Source organism: Rattus rattus, chromosome 8 (genome assembly GCF_011064425.1).
Source record: "Rattus rattus isolate New Zealand chromosome 8, Rrattus_CSIRO_v1, whole genome shotgun sequence".
Lineage (NCBI taxonomy): Eukaryota > Metazoa > Chordata > Mammalia > Rodentia > Muridae > Rattus > Rattus rattus.
Window position 1 is genome coordinate 37247609 of NC_046161.1, and position 22473 is coordinate 37270081.

General features: G+C 49.7%; 1 protein-coding gene across 1 annotated transcript in view; it reads right to left on the bottom strand.

The window, feature by feature from the left end:
• Positions 1-22473, bottom strand: part of Grik4 (glutamate ionotropic receptor kainate type subunit 4) — a 431073-nt gene that overhangs the window by 141469 nt on the left and 267131 nt on the right. Inside the window, exons 6-8 of the mRNA XM_032911594.1 lie at positions 18957-19122; positions 7702-7880; positions 3115-3168 (exon numbers count right to left, since the gene is read on the bottom strand). Of these exons, the coding sequence (XP_032767485.1) occupies positions 3115-3168; positions 7702-7880; positions 18957-19122 (399 nt within the window). The remainder of the gene's footprint in view (positions 1-3114; positions 3169-7701; positions 7881-18956; positions 19123-22473) is intronic.

Below are 22473 nucleotides of genomic sequence, written 5' to 3' on the forward strand. Positions count from 1 at the left end.
TTCTATTTCTGGATGCACAGGCTGCTTACACAGGTGTGCTCACTTGGAGACAGATCCTTGCTCTGTGCATATATAATGTGCACGGTGTCCTGTATGCACGCCAGACTTGAATAAATGGTCCCGTGCGCTAGGCATGCTGGCAGACACCTGTAACTCCAGCACTCAGGAGGCTGAGGCAGAAGGATGAGGCCAGCCCGTGATACAAGGAAAAACAGTTGCAGCAAACCACAGTGTTAGGCACAGGTTAGGGGTTTGATGAACCAGCCATGGTCTTTCAAGTTCAAGTCACCGGGACTGACTTCCTTGCACGGGTGGAGGGAGACCCCATACCAGAAGGAAGAGATTGGCTCATTCCTTTACAGCCTTTCATTCTGGGAGCTTGGGTTCAGGGTTAGCAATTCCAAGTCAGCCCCAAGAGGGAGCTGTCCGTGGTACCAATGGTCAATTCAGACCTGTTTCTCCAGACAAGCATCTCTTAAATACTGCAGGACCAAGAAAGAGACCTGCCCCAGTTCCCAGGAGGGAGACTGCATGACCTTCTAAGCCATCCTGTGCACACTGTCAGCAAGGTCTTTACTAACAAGCAACCTTTCTCTTTGTAAGGTCGAAGCATCTAAACTGTGAGGCTGAATTCTGTTGCTTAGCAAGGGTCTCACCACTCATTGGTTGGTTATCTTTAAAGAAGGGTGTCGGCAGAGTAGTGGATAAAAACAAGTGATCTCACATTCCAGGGAACGCATGAGTTTAAAGGCCCTTGCTGTTTTCTGGACATACCCTGAACCATCTTAAATCCAGCTACCTGAGGGTACAGTTCCTTATCCTGGTCTTCCTTTCCTTGGGAGTACAGAAGGACCCTATCTTTCTCCTACAACTTTCTTCAATGAAGCTGCTCCCCATTGCCCTAGGGTGAGTCCCTGCCCAAGGGGCTGGTGCAGTTCATGACTTATCTAGAAATAGAATTCTCTACATTTTACTGTCTGAGGTATTTGGATTTCTTTTTTACAAAGCATGCCGTGCTTCTTGCTATGATGATAATGGACTGAACCTCTGAAACCAGCCTGCCCCAATTAACATTTGCCTTTAGAAGAGTTGCCTTGGTTGCAGTGTCTCTTCATAGCAATAGGAATCCTAACTGTACACATGATATACAAGAAATACCCAGCAGCACATCTGAGAGCACATCTGGATGAAGGGGCTGTCTAGTGCCATTATTTGGATGTAAGAGATCCCTTACAGGTTCATGCTTGAATGCATGGTTCCCACCAGTACTGTTTGGAGAAGTATGCAGTCCTTGGAAGGTGGGGCCTCTCGCTGGGTGAAGGCTCACAGAGGGTTATGAACTACAGCCTGACCCCAGTTCCAGGACAATCCCACTCTGTCCACAGAATGGGAAAATGGGGTATGTTGAAAACTCCAAGTTTCCAGCCTGATTCCAAGACATGCTTCACCAACATGGTGGACCGTCCTCTCAATCTGTGAGCCGGAATAAACCCTTCCTCCCTTAGGTTGCTTCTTGTCAGGTAATTGGTCACAGCCGTGAGAAAAGTAATGGCTACCCCCAGTCCAGTGATTTATAAAATAAAATAAAGTTCTCTGAATGCTGGTCCATAATAGCACACAGAACCAAAACATCGTCCTGCCTATGAGCAACTGAGCAAATTGGGGGCCAACTAAACCATGAGGCCTACACAGTACTAAAGATGCAAAACCCAGGCGGGTACCCAGGGCTCTGCTGCTACCTCAGAAGGTCACCCACAGTGTCACTTTCCTTAGAGAGGTGGGACACCAGCTGCTCAGGTTCAGCGGTGATAAGAAGGGGCGTGGCAGGTGTAACTTTAGAGCGGTGGCCTGAGGAAAGCCGTGTGGGCCCCAAGATTGGCAAATACATATATGTAGCTATCTTTGTGACTTCTTAGATATCTTCTCACGATTCCTAAATTAAAGTTACACGTTTTAAAGGGTCAGAGTTTTAATTTTATATGTCTTTGCGTGCTAGAGTGGGCATGTGAGTGCAGATACCTGCAGAGCCATAAGGGGGCATCAGATCCCTGGGAGCTGGAGTTAGAGGTGGTTGTGAGCCACCCGTGTGGGTGGGAGGAACCAAACTTGGGTCCTTGCAAAACCAGCAGGTGCTCTTAACCACTGAGCCATGACCTCACTCCGGTTTTATTTGTTTTAATGCAAGTTTTCTTAGTTTCTTGACTAATCTTGAGTTGATGATATACATTGATATATACTATACATATATTTACATATATTTCTATGTACACATATCACGATAATTTTCACATTTTTTAAATTTTGAAACAGAGTATCTCTGGCTGTCCTGGAGCTTACTCTGTAGGCCAGGCTGGCCTTGAACGTCAGAGATCCACCTGCCTCTGCCTCCCCAATGCTGGGATTAAAGGCGTGCGCCACTACCAGCCAGCAGTCTCACAGTTTTTAACGCTTTGCAATTTCAAAATGCTTCCACATCTGTTAGGTCCTATAATTAACCAGCAGCCCAGTGATGTAGCTGTTCATGTCTGTATCTTGATGGCTAAGCACACCACACACAGCTCAATGCCTTGTTAAAGGGCACATGGCTGGTATTTTGGCAAAGCTAGTACTTAAACCCAATTCGATCAATTTCTAGTTTTCTCATCCGTAAAATAAGAGGTCTAGCCAAGGTGACCTGCAGAGACACACGTGGTTGCGGCACCATCAGACATGCATACTTCTTGTGCCCTAGTTTTCCTCCTTCTGAGTTATCATCGTGATTAGGGGGAGGTGGGGGGATGACATCGTACTGCAAACCATGAACTGTACCCACTAAAGAGGCTCACCCACCGCCCAGCTGCCCTGAGGAATCATTGCTATAAAACCAGTGACAGCTGGAGGAGGCAGGCATCAGAGCCTCCAAATCCCCCTTCTCGCAGGGCTAAGTGTTGGCACGATCGTCCCACAGGCTTCTGGATCCTGTGTCTTCACGCTGCTTAGACACTGGGTTGACTTCTGCTCTTTTTTGCCTCCCTTTCCCCATAAACCATCTTCCAGATATCATCCCATCAGGAGCAACTAGCCCTGGCCACTGACAACAGGATGCTGGGGAAGAGGACTGTGGAAAAGCCTTACCAGATTGGTGAAGATGTAGGTGTAATAGGCTGACACCATCCCCAGTTCAGCTGCCTGCAAGGTAAAGAGAAAGCCATTAAAGAAGGGGTCACTGGAAGCACAGGAGTAGCGAGGGCACTGCCTCTACCATTTATCTGGCCCCCGGAACCCTCAGCACAAAGCAGAGAGGAACATCTCGGCTGGTTCCCAAGTGGCCCTGGAAGCTAGAGGTTGAAAGACAGAAACTTTAGCCTCTAGAGGATGTTCTCTCCACCTCCCCCTCCTCACCACCCAGGCGACAAGCACACGTCTGGTGCTCTTAGGTATAACACACTCCCACAAATGGGACTGAGTGTTACGGAAAGCAGAATGGAGTCAAGGGGAATGAAGCAGATAAGGAAACATACTAGAATGTTTCATGGCCCCTAACAATAACACTGGCTAATGTTTACCCACTGTTAGGTCTGCTCTAGGTACTCTAAAGCCATCCGATGGGTTAACCGAAAGGGGACAAGCACTGGTTTTCTTCCTCAACTCCCGTTTTCCAGCAGAGGAAACTGGTACAACAATGACTAAGTCATTGGCATGAGATTATGTAGACCGTAAATTCCAAGGTTCTTAACCAAACCACCTGCCCCCTTCAGGGACCACAAGTCCTACAGAAGTGTGCACACAGCACTCTTAGGGACTGTGATGAGGAATGTGGAGCACACCCAAATGAACCCTGAGTCTGTCAGAAGGTACACGAGACGTGAGCAGGCTATATCTGCAGTCACGTAGAGATCAAGTGAGCCATTTGCAAACCTGACTCTCTTATTCCTGCTAAGGCACAAGTTCCCCGTGACATGCTCTACCCTTGATCACTGTGCAGTAGTGTGGTGCCATCCCGCTTCTGAGAAATGTGGCTTTGGTACAGCCTTCCTTTGGTCTGATCTATGTAGCCATCATAAACACCCCCGACCAACCTTCCCTGTCAGTGTGCCTGGCTTTGAGTGTGACAGGTGCTATAGAAATTGACAAGGAGATCATGTAAGTAATGAGCCTGGCTCTCTCCAGGGCCCTGATCCCTCCCGACAGTCCCTTAGATTCTCATATATATCCTGCAGTCCTGGGCCACTGGGAGATGGCTCTTGTCATAACTACTGGGGAAGAGGAAGGGAGAAACAAGACCAGGATAATTGCATTTCCCTCTTTCTCTCCCAAGAACTCAAATAACTTTGCAAGCATTCTTAACTCTGCATCTCCCCAGCTGCTTGAGGTTCAGGAGACACTGACATCACCATAGTCCCAATGGGCACCTGAAGGGCTCGGTGACAAGATCAAGATTGTGTGGGGCTGCGGCAGAGTGCAAAGTTTCCATCGGGCTCTTCCCTATAACACTTCCTTCCCCGTTCTCAAAACAAGGATAAGGCAGGATGCCACCCTCCATTCAAACCTTACCGTAGCCACTCACATCTTTCCTATGAGAGTATCAATGCCTCGAACACTTCCTAGACCCACATGACTACTGCTGACGCATCCAGCCAGGAGCAGGCTAAGGGGCATAGTCGGTAGTTAAAGTCTATTTTGTGAAACCTGCTTTCCTAGAGATAAAAGACAAGAGATCCTTGCCTTTTAAGACATGAATTCTGGGTAAATATGGAGTTCACTGCTGAAACAGCCACTCAATAAACTAGGGGATTACTGTGATAAGCCTCCTCAAATCAAGAAGCTGCCAAGAGCTGCCAACCAGAGCGTGGCTCCCAAGCACATACCAGGGCCCCAGAAAGTCTCGTGAGCCCCAGGAGACAAATGTGGAGCCTCATGGTAGCTGGAGGATAGAGGCCAGGCTTGCTGGAAATACTGCCTGCCTATGGCTACCGGGATGTCAGGTGGGAAGCAAGGGAACAGCCTTCCCCAAAGCGTCCCTGTTCATCGACCAGTTCGGCTGTAAAGATACAAGAGTGTAAGTAGAAGGGGGCAAGGAGGTTGGAAAGGATGGCCACGGGACATGTAGAGCAGCTGTCGGCTAATGAGGATCACTGTAGACAGTTGCCTTCGAAAGCATGATGCGCTAAGTAAACCCACCCATCCATCCCAGGTCCCCCTCCCCCTGCATAAAATCCCTAAGATGTGGGGAAATGCAAGCTACATTTAAAAGAACATCTCTGGACTGGCAAAGGTGCACAGTCATCCCAAACTCCTTCAGGGTGTGTAGTGCTTGAACTTGGCCTTCCACTCCAAGAGCATATGCTAAAGAACTATGCATGAACGCACGTGCAGAGAGATTTATGCATGAAGATGTGTGCCCTAACATTATTTATCGTAGCAAAAGATTGGAAGCAACCTGTTTCTACAAGGATGAAGGGACGGCTAAATAAATTATGGGACACGAGCATGATAGGAAATGATACAGCCACTAAAATATCTGTAGAGAAATATTTAATGACATGGAAAATGTGTGAGACATAGTTGAGCAAAAAAGAATAGCTGATTACAGAAGGTTTTAAACAGTGTGGGGATGATTGGGGGAAGTCTGAGGCAGAAAGAACAGACATGGAAATTTTAGGAAAGGCTAGGGCCGCGAGGGGTTGTGAGTGACGTTTATTTTCTTCTTTGTACTTTTTTTTGTGGGGGGTGGGTAATTTTTAAAATCTCGGCAATGAACTCAAAAGGTTAGCAGGGTGTGGGTAGAATGGGGGTTGGGGAACATCAGTTTGCTATGGCAGGAGTTGTGGAGCACTCTTGCAAAGAGCCGCTCCTTCTCTAGCCTCTGCTCTCCACTGGCTTGCCGGAAGGGCATCTGATTACCAAGCTGAAGCTCTTACCCATAAAGATAACCCTCAGCCTGCTTCTCTCGTCCCCTGAAGCCTGCAGGAGGCTTTTCACTCTTAATGGCATCACGGATAATGTCTCCTGATGTGAGAAGGAAAGGGCAAAAAGAGGGGTGTGTCTGTCTGTCTGTGTGTGTCTGTGTTCATGTCTCTGTGTATGTTTGTGTGCATATAAGTGTGTCTCTATGACTGGGTGTCTGTGTGTCTGGGTATGTTCATGACTCTCCATGTGTGTCTGTGTGTCTCTATGTGTGTGTGTGTGTGTGTGTCTAGGTTTGTTTCTCTGTGTGTATCTGTGTTCGTGACTTTGTGTGTTCGTATCTCTGTGTGTATGTCTGTGTGTATGTAAGTGTGTCTGTGTGTCTGACTGTGTTCATGACTCTGTGTGTGACTCTGTTTGTCTCTGTATGTGTGTGTGTGTATCTCTGTGTTTGTCTGAGTGTGTTCATGAATGTATGTGTGTCTCTCTATGTTTGTCTTTATATGTGAATCTGTGTGTGAGCATGTATCTGTGTGTGCATGTGTGTGTGTCTATGTGTTTCTATGTTTATTTCCGTATGTGGATCTCTCTCTCTCTCTCTCTCTCTCTCTCTCTCTCTCTCTCTCTCTCTCTGTGTGTGTGTGTGAGTGTGTGTGTGTGTGTGTGTGTGTGTGTGTGTATCTGTGTGTGTCTGAGTGCTCTTTCATAAGTTGAGTGCTCATAGACAAATGTGGTTTTGGTGCTGTGGAAAATTACTATAGCAACAGGCTGAAGGGACAGCCCTGGGTACTGAGAGAACTCATTCAAATCTCTTATTAACTCTTAGATTAAAAAGAAAAAAAGACCTGGTCAGGGGAGGGAGGAAAAGGCAGAAAAGAAAGGAGAGGAAGAGACAGATATTGAGTCTTCTGGGGGCTTCGCACACCCAGGCAGAGGTTAACAAGAAGCGTGGCTACCCCAGTGGAAGATGGCCGTGCAATTTAAATAGCATTAAGAGAGGTCAGTGTGCCTGAGCAGTTATGAGGACTGCCGAGGAGCCCAGGAAGACCCAAGAGCAAGGCCTGCCTTCTGAAGCACATGCTTAGCCCAGGGACTGGTGCCAGGTGGCACCTCGGCTGGCCCCTGCTGCCAGCTGTCCATGTGACCCTAATTACCTGATATCTCTCTCTCTCTCTCTCTCTCTCTCTCTCTCTCTCTCTCTCTCTCTCTCTCTGGACTCTCTCTCTGACCACCTCTCTGACAAATGGCCATGTGCCTATGTCTGCTTAGATCATCATGAGCACAACAGAAAGTGGCTGCCCTGGGGGTGATGCTCCCACTAGGTATATTGTGCCCTGCTTCCCTGGTCTCTAACAGCTGATAACCTCCCTGACTGATCTTCTTCACCTGCATGATGAAGACAACAATATACACGCCTCCCGTCACCTTGGAGAGGGCTGTGCTGTGGAATGACAGAGAGGCACTTTGCAAGCTGTTGAAATACTGTCAGGGCCGAGGACAGGCTGGCACTTGGCACCCTGCGTGAGCGGTGCTATATGTACACTGTTTGACAAGTGCACCCACTGGAGCCTCTCAAGTCTGACTCTAGGTCCAACTGGTGTCTCAGCCCCACCAGGTGCTAAGTGTTTCCAAGTGACAGCATCATCCTGAGCCTTCTCTCTGGAGGGGCTGTTGCCTACGGAAACAGAATTAGACTAAGGGGATCTACATTCAGATCCATCCCGGGGGCCAAGAGACAACCATAGCTCAAGTCGGGAAAGACAGAGTAAGCAGAGTGAACCATTCTCCTAGCACCCACCCCAGCCAGGCTCCCACCTTCAGGAGGATGGTGTGCGACATGGAGGCGTTGGCATGGATGATGATAGTAGCTGTCTTGTCATCCCGGATCTCCTTGAGGAGCGGAGTGGGGTCCCGTGTGTCATCCAGCATCCGGACCGACAGTGTGTCCTTGGAGATAAGGAATTGCCGGAGCAGCTTCTCCAGGTTTAAAAGGCCTGGAATGGGAAGGAGGGGGAAGCCCCTGAGGGTCTGCAGAGCCGTTTCCACAGACACTCACAAAAAGTGGGCCACATGGTGACTCAGCGCAGCTCAGAGGCAGTGCCGTGAGCTTTAAACCCCAAGCAGGTTTCTCTGCCCCTTGAGCTTCAGTTATGCTAACTCTAAGGAGCACCTAGAAGCTCCTATCAGCTCCCCAGTTGTCCTCTAGTTTTAGAACCTAAGGCCCCTTCAGGGATGCAAGGATAGGTAAGGGAGTCCCCCAGTCCTTCTTTGAAGCACTGTGCCCAGTGGCTGAGAGCTGAATTCAGAGAGCAGAGGCCCGGATTTCTTTCCCCACTTCCAGATCCTTCTCATGCAGCCGGTTGGTTGTCTAGTCAGCTCCTCTAAGAAGAATGAATCCTAACAGCAGACAGCTCCCAGGGCTGCGCGTGCATTAAATGATGCACTGTAAGCTCCCAGGTGCTCAAGAGAACCCAGAAGTGTTCCATCAAGCTCCATCAAGAAAAGCCTTTGTTTCCGTTTTGGTGGTGGCAAAGCAGTTCCCTCAAGATCCCAAGGCCCAAGGAAGAGTCCTAGCAAACCCTTTTGAAATTCTTTAGAGCCCTGTGGCTGCTCTAAGACGAGGTATTATCCTAATCATAAAAGAAAAGGCTTTGAACGGCAGCAAGCCTGGACTCGGAACCCAACAGGGAAAGGGGACCCTGGGCTAAGATTTCTCCCCTTCCCCTCCACCCCCAGCTAGTAGATGTCAGGGGTCTTGGTGTGAAGAAACGATTCAGAATAACAATGCTGAGACTCAAGGGGTTTAGTTCTGTCTGTCCCTACCAAGGCAGGCCAGGGGGAGGGCAGAAGTGTGACAGGAGAGCCATCTCCCCAGAGCCAGTAGTCCTGAGTCTGGTAGAAAAGGTACCTGCAGGCATTTGCTCACAGAGCAATGACAGGAGAAACGTTTATCAAAACTTATTATGCTCTGGCTAATGTACTACATTTTTTACATGGCTTATCTTATGTAAGTCTTCATAACAATGCCGTACAGCATTAGAACTCCCGAGTTCCAGGAAGAGTGGGAAGTAGGGAGGTAAGGAACGCACCTCATGCTGTGGGCAGTAAAAGGACGCTGATTTCTACCACTGTACGTTCTCTATGCCAGCTTCAGTGCTGGCTGACACAGTCAGTTCAATTCAGAGGGGCCATCAACACAGCACATAAAGACTCTCTCCTGTAGCATCCTGAGGTTCAGGGGCAGTTGGCATCATTGACAGGTGGCACCGAGGAACATCTACTCAGTCCTTCTGTCATAGAAAATGGAGTGACTTGCGCGGTCACACATGCGGGGGGACACAGCTGAGACTAGAATTCCCACTTTCTAACCTCCACCTGACCCTTAATCCAGGAGACCACATTGCCTCTTGGACGAAAGCAGGAAGCAGCAGGTACGGTACCTACACAGCTCCCCAGGGACATGGACGCGTGTTTAAAACCTAAGTGTGGAAGCCAACACTCAAGTGTGTTTGTTTCGTTTAACAATAAGAGTGGTTTCGTTTCATTTTGTTTTGTTTTGTTTTTGAGACAAGGAACCAGAGTGAGAACTTGAGGACCTGTATGATAGAGGAGAAAGCTGGGAAGGTGTGGCTCCCATATTTTTCCCGTGTCTGTGTCCTGCCCCTCCCCCACTACTTTACCCCAAGTCTTGAGAAGGTGAGAGATGTGGGCTGGAATAACTGTGGAATAACTTGCTTCACAAAGAGGAGCTATGTGGTGTATGGTGGTCTGAATGAGAATGGCCCACATGGGCTCATAAGCTTGGTCCCTAGCTGGTGGAATGGCTTTGGAAGGACTAGGAGGTGTGGCTTTATTGAAGGAGGTAGGTCACTGGGGGCTTTATGTACACAGATGGCAGGCAGACACAATGGATCCTGCCCTCAGAGTGACCTGAGTGGATTTAGACTGCTGTGGGAGCAGCCTCTTTTTGTCCCAGCTGCAAGATGGAGAGAAGGAATACTGCATGGCCCCCACCAGACACAGACCTGTCTTCTGCCCCAAAAGGCACTGTTCTCACCAGGAGGTCAGGGGGGGCACAGAGATGGCACTCCAGGGTCTCAGTCAGGTCCTAGACATTGAATGATTACTGAGGTCACAGGGATTAAAATGTAAAAGTTGAGTGAACCCCAAGGGCCTGGTCTGTAGCAATGAGAATCTTTGGAGGCTGGCTAGAAAGAGGCTAATTGTCTCCCAACCCAAAATGCATGAGATGGGCAAAGCCGTTCAGTAGAGTGAGACTGGGAAGCCCAGGGGACTACAGCAGGAGGGTGGACAGAATGGCCAGGCCTGACAAAGGTAGCCCAGAGACCCATCATCCCTTTCATCCTGGCAGGGACCCTGGGCTCTTGGGGAAAGAGCTCTCCAGGCTTCTGACACACCAGAGGCCCTGCTCCAATCAATCTGTGGCCTCTAACCCCTCAGTTGCTCTGTGACCCTTTAAACAGAAACAGTACATTCCTCTGCTTCACCCCACATTCTGTGTGCTAAGAGGAAGGGCCAGAGACAAGGGCACTGAGCACCCCTAAAGGTGTGCACGCACCCCCGCTGCCCCTCAGAAAACTATACCTTCCCCTACCTGGAGTGGTCAAAAAAAATCCCAACATTGAGGTTCAAACACAGCAAGGGAGCTAACGGAACAATGTCCCCAGTCCACTGTGCCTCCATGTCTGGGAGATCAGGGGCAAGGTTGTCAGTTAGTCACGCAGCACCGTGGCGTCAGTCACCCAGATAGGCTTCTGCAAATCTTATTTTTGCACCTCCGCGCCTCTCCTCCTGAAAACATCCCTCCTTTCTCTAGTCTTCACCCATCCCCCACCCCAACACTTACTGGAGCAATTGCCCAGCGCCTAAATCGTAGCCCCTGCTGATAAATCGCATAAAATATTTACCGGCATCCATAGTGCCCTGAATTTTCAATCCCGATAAGGCCATTGTCAGACGGAGCTACCCTAATCTGAAAACACACTGCACACACGGCTGCTGTGGAACACTGCGGCTTAGCAACACCACACACTGTACGCTCTAGTGTGCGTGTGTTTGGGGGGGGGGGTTGCCCCTTGTGATCACATGACTTACTATATCACTGCCAAGCATCCCTGAAAAGGTGTGAGACCTAACACCATTATCCATGGAAGAGATCCAAATCAAGATTTCAAGCATGGTATGAGGGGGAGGGGTAGAGTGGGGAGGGTGTGGGGGAGGGCAATGTCAGTTGTCTCCTGAAATCACTGCTCTACATTTTGAAGCAGGGCCTCTCCCCGAACCAGAGGCTCACCAGTCCAGCTAGGATGATGCCCAACAAATCCAGGGGTTCTCCTGTTTCTATCTCCCTAGTGCCAAGATTATAAAACACATGCCACTGCTCCCAAGTTTTTTATGTGGGTTCCGGAAAACCCAAACTTGGGTCTCACACTGTAGCTACTAAGCTATCTTGCAAGCCCCTTAAGAATGATTTCCACTGAGGGCACATTGCTTCTGTCAATGGTAAATGTAGGAAAATGTAAGTTAGGTCATTGTAAGTTGGGACCATCCAAATACAATGCTCTATACCTGAATGGTTCCCCTTGGGGGAGCCAGGGAACCCCTTCAGACACCTCTGCAGAGCCCTAGGAAACTATACACTGTACATTGTACTTGCTGGACCAGATCGAGTTAGAAACTAGAGGAAGTAACTCTGAGGCCAGGGGACAGCAGTGCCTGGGAAGGCCTGTCACACTGTCTTCAGGTAGCAGCTTAAAGGAAGGGGTGTGGCCTGAGGAGACATGGGAAAGGCAATCGGGAGACAGACTGCATTTTCAGTTCACTGTCTAGAGAGGCATTGGGCTGCATGCGTGGCAGTTCCGATCCCTGGGAAGACCCTCTGTGGACTTTTCTCTAGGGAATTCAACTGTGGGTGGGAAGTGGACAGTGAGAAAGGCCGATTATCTCCAGCTCAGGGAGCCTCTGAGCCTGCAAGTCTAAACAAACAAAAATGGTTTAAAATTAACTTTGTATTTGTGTTGACAAAACCCTTTTAAAATTAACTCTGTATTTGTGTGTGTGTGTGTGTGTGTGTGTGTGTGAGAGAGAGAGAGAGAGAGAGAGAGAGAGAGAGAGAGAGAGAGAGAATATGCATGTTCTCACACATGTGAGCACACATGCTCATGTGGAGGTTAGAGAGCACTTTCTGAACCCCGTGCTTTTTCTACTCCGTGGATCCTGGGGTTCCAGCTCAGGCCGGCATGTTTGTCATTGACCCATCTCGCGGGTCCCAGAAGTTGGTACTTTTATTTCCAGGCCGTGGGAGATTCGCAGAAGAGAAAACACGCATTGCTTGGTAATGCTGGGCCGGTGCCGTTCTCACCTGTTTACCAGAACTGAGGATTTACCAGGCACAGCCGCCATCACAGGGGTTAAACTCCACTCTCCCTTCAGGTTTCCTCCACCCACCCACATCTTTCTCTCTTGTAGGATGGGGACAGAAGGCTGGCCCAGCGGCAGGCCTGCCTGCCAAGGCTGGGCTGAGGAGCCTGGGGAACCCATTAGTTTCCATCAGGATCAAAGTGGATCAATGTGGAGCCCAATAGGCAGCTGCTCTGGGAGGAAGGGCATAGGCTGGTTTCCAGAACTAGAAGGCAGGGGAGGGGCCCGAGAGCCAGAGAGAGGACATCAGGGCTCTGAAAGTGGATCTGGAGTTGGTTACAGACACAGGACAGGGGCATAGATGCTTGAGGAATGTCTCTGCAGGGGACACAGAATCCAATATCAAAACCTAAAAGCAGGGCCTGCGTAGATGGCTTAGGGTTTGAGTGCTTACTGCACAGAAGTTCCAAGTGTAGTGAGGAAAGCAAACCTCAAAAAAGAAAAAGAAAAAGAAAAAGAAAAAAAGAAAAAAAAACAGGTGAAGGTCTGTCAAGATGGTTCAGCAGGAAAGGGTGTTTGCTGCCCAGTGATGGCCTAAGTTTGATCCCTGGGACCTACAGGATCCCAGGATCCCTGGGAGAAGGAAAGAACTACCTCTCTCTCTCTCTCTCTCTCTCTCTCTCTCTCTCTCTCTCTCCCTCCCCCTCTCCCTCCCCCCCCCTCTCTCTCTCTCTCTCTCTCTCTCTCTCTCTCTCTCTCTCTCTCATACACACACACACACACACACACACACACACACACACACACACACACACACACACACACAAAATACAGTAATACATCAGGCTGCCGGAGAGTAGTTCGGTTGGTTGAGCTTTGCCCAGCTTGCAGGAATCCCTGGCTTCAACCTCCAGCATCATATAAAAGGAGCAAGGGACCTCATACCACGATCCCAGTCATCCGTTGTTAGAGACAGGAGTATTGGAAAGTTCAAGGTTACCTCTGGCTACACGGTGAGTCTGAGGCCATCCTGTGACACATGCGACCAATCTCAAAGAAGAAAATACAAGACAGCATCTAGTCCAGCTGGTCCCCTCTGCACTTCCCTTCCCCTGCTCCTCCACTAGCCGACTCCGTCAGTACAGCACTTGGCTGTAGGAAGTGCTGTCTTCCCAGGGAGCGAAGTGCTGTGAAGTCCTGGGGGAATCAGCTAGTGCTGGTGGACTGACCTTGGGGAGGACCTTGGGGGAATGCACTACGTTAGATGAGTATGATGTGGTGCCTGGTGCCCTTGACCCTGCCCAGGGCTCATTTTTCTTCCCTTGCCAAGTGTCAAAGCCAGGCTGCATGGCTGACAAACATTCTCTGTGGCACCAATTAATTTCCCACTTTTTGCAGGGACGGACGGGGTCAGTTGGAGACTAGGTCTTTTCCTTATGTAACCCAGGGTGGCCTCAAATTCAACATCCTTCTCCTTCAACGTCCTGAGTGCCACCCTACCTAGCTGGAGAAACTTGAGTCTCACCAGAGGAGGTGAGAGAACAGAGTGACTGGTCACTATATGGTGAGGGGCACATTTCAGATCCAAATGTGGAAACAATGCCTTTCCCATGCCCCTGTCCTGTCCCATCTCACACCTGAGGCTGGCCCCGGGAACAAGGAGGGTGGAGAAGGCTGTGGAACTGAGGTGGAAGGGAAGAGGTCCACAAGAGACAGAGGTCTGAGTAGGTGTGGATCAAGCACAATTATTCGGCTCCAGCACCTGCCTCCAACTGCACCACTCTCTGTGCTCCCCATGTATAGGAGAAGGTAGTCCTTGCTCCTGTCTCTCCTGCGTGGATTAGAGGAGTAAGCAAGGCCAAGGGGGATGGGAACCATGTGACCTTGAAATTGAACGTCACCTCTCCTTTCATTCTGCGTATAATAATATGGATAACAAAATCCATCATACACGGTCATTTTCACTTCTCCAGTTTAAACTGTAGGATTTAAATGCTCTGGGTAACGTCAAGGATCAAACCCAGGACCTGAGAACTTAAGGTTAAGATAATATAAATACTCTCGGCACAGTGCTCAGTACACCGTAAATGTCACTGGGTCATGGGGTCAGTGTCCCCTCCCCAGATCAGCCTGTAGGTGCATGGTTAAGTCTATAACATTGTGAACAAGAGACTTCTCACAGCAGCTCACAAAGCCCAATACTGCCCCAAATACTTTTTGAAAGCATGCTGGGTGGCAAGCCATAACGTCCACCTTGTCAGCCAGTTGCAGGGTACGATGACAGTCATCAAATGTGCATTATCCTCTGGGTGTGGGGACCTCCTCAACATCTCTGGCAACCGGAAAGAATGGCTCAGAAAGGCGGAGTGTCTGCTGAACATCAAACAGCCCCTCTGGGTTACAACAGTGAGGTGTTCTCTCTCTCTCTCTCTCTCTCTCTCTCTCTCTCTCTCTCTCTCTCTCTCTCTCTCTCTCTCTGATGCATATGCTTTCAAGTAGAGGCCACTGGTTGATTTTGGATGCCCCCCAATCACTGTCCTTTTTTGGGACAGTGACACTGGAGCTCAACAATTTGGCTAGACTGGCTGGCCACGAGCCTCCTGTCTACCACCGACTAGGTTTTTAAGTGGCTTCTATGAGGATCTAGACTTGAATCCCTATGGTTACATGGTGGCAAGCACTTCACTAACAGCCATTTCATCCTCCCCAGCATGGTTCTCTTTCCCACCACCATCTTGCCTCTCTCTTAGACACTTCTTCCTATGACCATGACACGTGTGTTTCCATAGCCACCGTGGGAAACACAACTCCCCCTTGGAAGCCCTCTTCCAGCCAACTTCTTTCGGGTTCTGTGGGGATAACTAGGAGGGCCATGGCAGGGCCACTCGCGACATCTCCTTAACCTTTTCAGAGATAAAACTTAGAGACTTTCTGACTTTTCTCTCCTCGTTAAAGAAGAGTAACGTAATTCACCATGCCTGGTCCCAAACCTGCTTATTAAAATAAAAACTCCTTCTGGGAAACAGGAGCATGCATGGTCGGCTCCCTGTGGAATGATCCCCGTTATGCGATTCCGAGGTGGAGAAATAGAATTAGATTCCTGTTCCTAATTCCACCCTCAGTGTCTCTTGGCCCAGCATTAATAAGGAAGACGGAAGAAGGTCTCACCCAGAGCTCCGAGCCACAATTCCCTGCAGCCCCTCATTTTCTCAGCCTTTGATTAGATTTTTAATCTTCTCTGCCCTTGAACTTCTCCTGCCTGCCCCACCTTCCTTCCCCTGGCCTGGTGGGTGGGGAAAACCTAGTGAATTCTCTAAGCACATTATGCTCTGGCTGGAGGCCCTGAGCCTGTGTCCAGACATCCTTGAGTTTTCCAGACCCTGGAGTGGATTCAGCCACCCTCCTCCCTTTTCCAGGACAGTGGGGACCTCTGCTTCAGAAGTCTCCATTCCTGCCAGGCAGAGCCTAGACTGAAACTGCTGCCCGGGGACTGTGTACACAGATGTGGGGAGTGGGAGGATGGGTCACTGAGCGGTGAGCCCCAGCCTGAGCTAGGAGGACCTGAAGAAGAATCCTGACTTTGCCATGATAAGACCTTAAAGTCCCTTAAAACGAAACGAAACACCCAATGCTGTTTTCTCCACTCCAGCATGCCTGAGAAGGGGAGGATGTGCCAGGATCCTAACAGAAAGGGTGCTGAGCTTGGAGACAGCAGTATCCATCTAAGTATCAGTGCAGACTTGATGTTTCACATGCACCCAAGCTACAGACTTCCTCAGGCCCCATAAGAGCGAGAGAGAGAGAGACAGGCTCAGTTTATAAGCAGGTATAAGATGGGCCATGGCTTAGACACAAGAAAGAATTTCCTGAGGGGTGGGTGAGCTCTTGCTAACTAGCACCGAGGTAGACTTCGAGACAACTTTTGCCTCCAGATATTTCCGACAGCCTTCTCCTCTAGCTCTTAAAGGCCCTGCTGTGTAAGTCCCATTAGAGTGTCTTTGTCACAATCAATTCCCAGAATGGGGAGGGGGGCTCAATTCTGGGACATCGCTCATTGATGCTGGGTACTATATACAGAGGGCAGAAAGACAGCACCTCCCAACCACATTCCACCAACTATTAGAGTACTGTGGACTACCAGGTCTTCATGAGGCTTTGGGGAGACTATTTGGAGAGGCACGGGCATCTTGGAATGACCACGCCAAGTCGAAGTGTGAGTTGCCACATGAGGGGGAGAAGAGGATGAAGGTTCATTTTCTATTCACTTAGTTCTTTCTATAACCACAGAACTCTTTGGCCATGCTCATTCACATCAGAGCAATGCTGTCCCACAGAGCTTTCCACAGTGCTATGCTATTCTGTCTCAGCGCTCACCGGTGGGTGGCCAATGGCTACAGGTGACTGCTGAACACCTGAAGTGAGGACAGTGAGACTGAGGGGTTTAGTGTAAATTTATCTTATTGCACTTTTTAAAAATAAACTGACTCTTGCTCTGTGGCCTCTGATGGCTTCCATCTACAGCAAGCCTCCTGTCTAAGGCTACAGAGGAGCACGACCACACCCAGCTCTGAACATTTCATTTTCCTTAGTTCAGATTTGACATTTCAATGGTGAAAAGTGACCTGGGACTCCTGCATAGGTCAGCTCTGAACCCGGTTTGACAAATGCAAAGGAAAGGCTGGTAACACAAACTACTTTCCAGGAAACCTGGATTTAAGCCTCAACTCTACCACTCATTAGCTATGGGACTCGAGACAAGGGCAACTCTTCCCTGAGTTCTTTCCTCGTTTGTACTGAAGAGATTTGATGTCGGTCTGCTCAGCCCTTGCCAAAGCCCTTCAGTGAGCCTCCAGCCTGAGAACCCTAACACACCCCATTCCCTACAAAGTCACTTTCTTGTATGAGTTGCTTCAGTGCCCATATTGACTGACAGTGAGAGGAGCTCGTGTGTTCTTGCGCGTGACCCATGTGCGAGCCTTCACAGGGCCTTTTTGCTGGAACCCTTCAGAACCAGCATTGAGGGTCTTCAGCTCCTTATAAAGTCCAATTCGAGTCCCTAACCCTGACCTCATTTTCAACTACTCAAACTAGCTGTTCCTTAACAGTGAACTCAACATTACAAGGGCCGTTCTTCCGAGGCCATTCCTCAGGGAAGAGATCTCCAGAGTCCCTTAATGAACACAGGACCCAAGTCTACACTCCCTTACTTGCCACCCATGGGCTTGGATTTCCTTCTTCAACTGCCTTCGTTTATCTCTTATGAATATCCATTCTTCCTGAAGTCAACTCCTCCTCAGACATAGAACCAGTATCTCTTCTTTTGCTTTCCTCTTCCTTGGCCTGCATCTCTCCTCTCTGTTAACCTAAGCCATTTGGATCTTTCCAGGTTCATCTGAAGTCCCACCTAAGCCTGAACACTTTTCCTGGCATCCCTGGTCTCAGAGAATCTCCTCCCGTGAGCCACAGGGCTCCCCTGACACTTAGCAGTTTGTCAGGGGACAGCTCACAGTGCAGGCAGTGGCCCTTCTTAGTGTCCACTTTGGGCTCTGAAAGAGCTTGGGTTGTCGGGAGACCTGTTTGGTTCTGCTGCATAAGGTTTAGGACAAGGAGTGAGTCAATTTACCTCCAAGTCTCAACTTCCTCAACTTGGAAACGGGGACTGCCATGGCTTTCAAACCCCTGGCTGGTTGTAGTAATTAGGTACAGATAAAACATATGGGAGATCGGGCTTTGCTGAGTAGACAGTCAGAAAAGCTGGAGGATGGACACAAAAGTGTACTTGTGGAGGCAGTCAAGGGTAAGGTGGGTTGAAGTGGGTACTTCTGACCTGTCCCGTGGTTTTGTTTTTAGATATTACTTGGATTCGAGGATAGAGGGAGGCCTTGCTTAGAGCAGCTCAGACAAGTCCAAGACAGGTCCCGGCAGAAGAGAGCACACACCCATAAATGAGCACAGCCCATGGCAACCCGAAGGGTAAGGAACAACTTGCATCGCTCACCTCCGCAGGTGACATGCTAGGTTCAAGCACTGGCCACCAGGACACACAGAGGCCAGCATCTAAACCGACAATAAGCAGGTATATGAATGCCACCCGGGCTCCACGAACACACATGTTTGCTGACTCAAATTAGCTAAATCTCATAAACACCGAATCTACGTCTCGAAATTGTGTGCGAGGCGCAGAAAATGCATTTCCAAACCCGTGTTTGCAGAAAGAGAAAAGAGGATGCTTTATCAGGGATTGACCTTGGACCTTGTTCCATCAGCAAAACCTGCTCTCCGGGGGAAGATACTCTTCAGCTCATCAAGTAGAAATGCATTCAATTTTGTGTTCCCACCTCTCTCTCTCTCCCTCTCTCTTTGTATCTCCTTAACAATGAGGCTGAAAATGTGGGAATTGAGTTTGCAGATACAAAAGGACTTGGCAGTTGGCCAGTCTCTCTGCAGCCTAGTTCCATGCCAAAGGGTGCTTATGGGCACTGTTTCTCTTTTACACATGGGGGAGAGAGGGAGAGAGAGAGAGAGAGAGAGAGAGAGAGAGAGAGAGAGAGAGGATTGCATGTGTTTATTATAGTGAGAGTAGAATCCTAGAGACACCCCCTTCCTGGGTTGTTGCAGGTGCCCACAGCCTGACAGAAATAAACAAGACCGGCCCGTCTGGCCACGGAGCGAGCCCGGGGAGTACGTACATTCTGCTTTGGCACAGATGAGGCAGGCGGTGGTGCAGTTGAAGAAGTTCAGGATCCCAGCCACAGCCACGCTGATATCGGTGTTGCTGGGGTGAAGGTTCAGGGTGGTGAATCTCTGGAGTTGGAACCTGACAAACTCCTCTGGGGCCACTTTGAAATGAGGGACCTGGCAAGAAGAGAGAGAGAGGGAGAGAAAAAAAAAAGACAACAAGGAGAATCTAGATGCAGAATGGCAGAGAGATGGAGAGCAGGATGGGTGACCCAGGCTGTGCCTGAGCACAAGTCTTCTTTTGCTGAACACCATTGACAACGCACCAAGAGGAAAGCAGCGTGCAGGACCTGGGCTCCAAGTCCATGGGAGTACGACATGGTAGCATCCCTGGCAAGACCCGGAACAAGCCGCCCTTTGACTAGAGACATATATATATATATATATATATATATGTGTGTGTGTGTGTGTGTGTGTGTGTGTGTGTGTGTGTATGTATATATATATATATGTATATATATATGTATATATATACTCTGTAGAGTATGGGTGCAATCACTCTTGAAGTCCTTACAGTTTATTATCTGTAGCTAATAAATTGGAGCAGAGATGTCAAGAAGAGACACCCAGTACCCTATAGGTTAGAGAGGAGGTTCTCAGTACAACCCAACAGAGCTGGTATATAGTCATTCCCAGAAAGCTCTCTGGGTAAATCCCAGGGGCGGCGGGGGTGGGGGTGGGGGCAGACAGCAGTGATCCTGAGGGTCACTCAGAGCCTCTGGATGGAGTCAGATGGACAGACACCTGCCCTGGATTCATCAGAGCAGTGTTGGCTTCCCGCCACGTCTACCGGTGATGTTTCTAGAAGGTGCCATGTTCCTTCTCTTGGCTGGGAAGGGGATATTAAGAGGCACCAATGGTGGCTTTATTGACAGCTTAAGCTATTTGGTAGGTAATAGGGAAGTTAAATCGCAATAAGCTGCCATCCACCTTGATTTTATTCAGACGCTCTCATCTCTGGTGCTCAGAGCTGGGAGAGCGGAAACGGACCGTGAGTCGGTACCGATGCGAAAGCAAGTGAGATTGAAAGTGGACAGCAGGAAGGATTTCCTGGTGATGGGGTGCTTGGCTTCTAGAATGGATTAGTCAGATGTGATTACAGTTTTCTTGGCCTGGCTTTGCTCGGAGGCTCTGCTACAGGGGTCTGGGGATGACGCTGTGATGGTCTCTATAGGATTCTACCATCTTATCCTTTTCCGATTTAGAGAGAAGTCTGCCAGAAACCAGCTCTTCAGAAATTGAGATGGGAAGAGAGCAAAGATCTAGTAAAATCCGAAGAGAAAATTACTGAATTCAAGGAGGCTTAGTCCCTGACCCATGGACAGAACACAACCATATTTTTTTCCCCCAGCAGGGACTGCATGGTGCAGAATTGACAAAAGCCTGAAGTATGGAGGGGTGGTTCTCAAGATCAGAGCTGACCCAGTGTATTTCACCGCGTGCTTTCCTCCTGCCTGCATCATCTAAAGTGAGTAGCACGTACACCTTGAAGGCAAGAGAGGTGACAAATGAGAGGAAGGGCAAGGCTGGGATGGGCCGGGTGCCCTGGCTCATTCAGATCCAGACACTGGAGTCTCTGACCTTACTCCCCCTGTGTGACTGGCAGCCCACTGAGCTTCTGTAGCAGCTGGACAAAAGAGCTCTGCCCATTACCACCCCCACCCAGGGTGAGGAGTCCTTGTAGACACTGATGAACTCATAGCTCCCAGCCCTGGATCTGAGGAGGGGTCCTTCATTTGGGGAGAAGAATAGGTAGTTTTTGGAGCCTGCAGACTGTTTTGCCTCTAGGTTCCATTGTGTGATTCAGGAGCAAACCATTTAACCTGGCTAACCTCCATCAAAACAGAGGGGACCTCGGGTGTCTCTGAGAGTCCAGGAAGAGAGAATGTGATTCGGGGTCAAGAGGGAACCAGCCCAGAAAACCCGCACACAGTCATTGTGTGGACAGTGCCTAACTTCTCTCCCTTCTCTCTTCTCTAATTGTAGAAGTTTCCAGAGGCCCTGATCTCTGTGTAAGGGAGGGTGGACATAAGTGTTCCGTCACTAGCAGGGGCCTCTGGAAGGCTGCTGGAGAGGCAGCCAGCTGCTTGTGGCCTGGGCAAGGGTAGCTAGGCCTTGCCTGCTAGTTTGCTCTCTTTCTTGGAGAAAAATCAATCCCTGATTGATTCATGATTGCAAATCCGTCCCAGGAAGTCACCACAGTGGGGCTGAGGGGAGAGCAGGAGGCAGGAAGCAGCCAGCCATGGGGTCTCAGAAATATTAGCAGCATTTAAAGGGCTGGAGCCCACGGTGAGGACTCCATGGCTTTTCCCCAGAGTCAGGCCTCATAAAATATTAACCAAAATGCATAATCTGAGTGGCAGGCAAGGTCGCTCTGGAAAGAACATGACCAGACAGAGGAGAGGTAGCTGCCTGGCTGCTGTCTGGGCAGTGCCTCCTGACTGGACTGTGCAGGACGCTGTAAATCAGTGGCTCCCATGGTGGCCCCTGTCCTGAAAGGTCATGCAAGCCAATGTGAAACAACTCCATCTCCAAGACAGGGCTCTTTGGAGTGGGAGCTGGGGGAGGAGAGCAGGGGCTAGTGAAGGGAAGGGAGTGTGGTAGAGAGAGGGAGAAAACAGGAAGGAAAAGGAATTAGCCAAAGAAATGTGGGAGCTCAAACGCTGCCGGCAACCTAGCTGGGTGGAGATCAGAGAGCCAAGGCTAGAGTAACAACCGCCACAAGCTTGACTGTCACCTGAAGCCCAGCGAGAGAGATTTAAATTAAACGGCAGCTCCTGGCTGAGCCCATGAGACGCTGTGGCAGGACAGAAGTGACTTTGTGGTCTGAGCTTGCCTAAGAAGCATCTTCAGGGTTAACTGAGCATGGGGGCGGTGTTCTGAAGGTCTGTGAGAAGCAAATCCAGCCTTGGAACAGGGGTGGCGAGGACCATAAAATGCTTAAACGTAACAGTTCTGAGAGGAGGTTATCTCACAAACCCAGGACCTACACACAAACCCTGGTCACGGCATCAAGGGGTCAGTTCCAGGAAGCTGGGTAGACAGAAGCCTGTCTGTGATTCCCCCACTTTGGTAAGGGTGGTTTGCTGTGGGGATGTTAGGCCTTCTCTGAAGGAGCAACTGGCTATTCTTCCACCTCAGACGCTGCTGGAAAGCCAAGCCTCAGGTCTCTAGCACAGACCTGAGGAGGAGGTGATGCTGCCTCCCCATCTTCCCCCCAGAGTCCAAGCTCTTTCTGCTTCCTACATAGTCATTCAGAAAGGCTTTGGGACAGAGGGAGGCTGGTGCAGGGCAGGGATGGGGGTGGGTGGAGATGTGGGGGTATAGGAGGTGTGGGGGTGTTGGAGTAGGGGGTGTGGGGAGTGTGTGGGATGTGGAAATGTGTGGAGTGGGGGTGGGGAGTCGGGAGTGGTGGGGTGTGTAGGGGTGTGTAGGGGTGTGGGTGTGGGAGGGGGAGGGGGAGTGTTG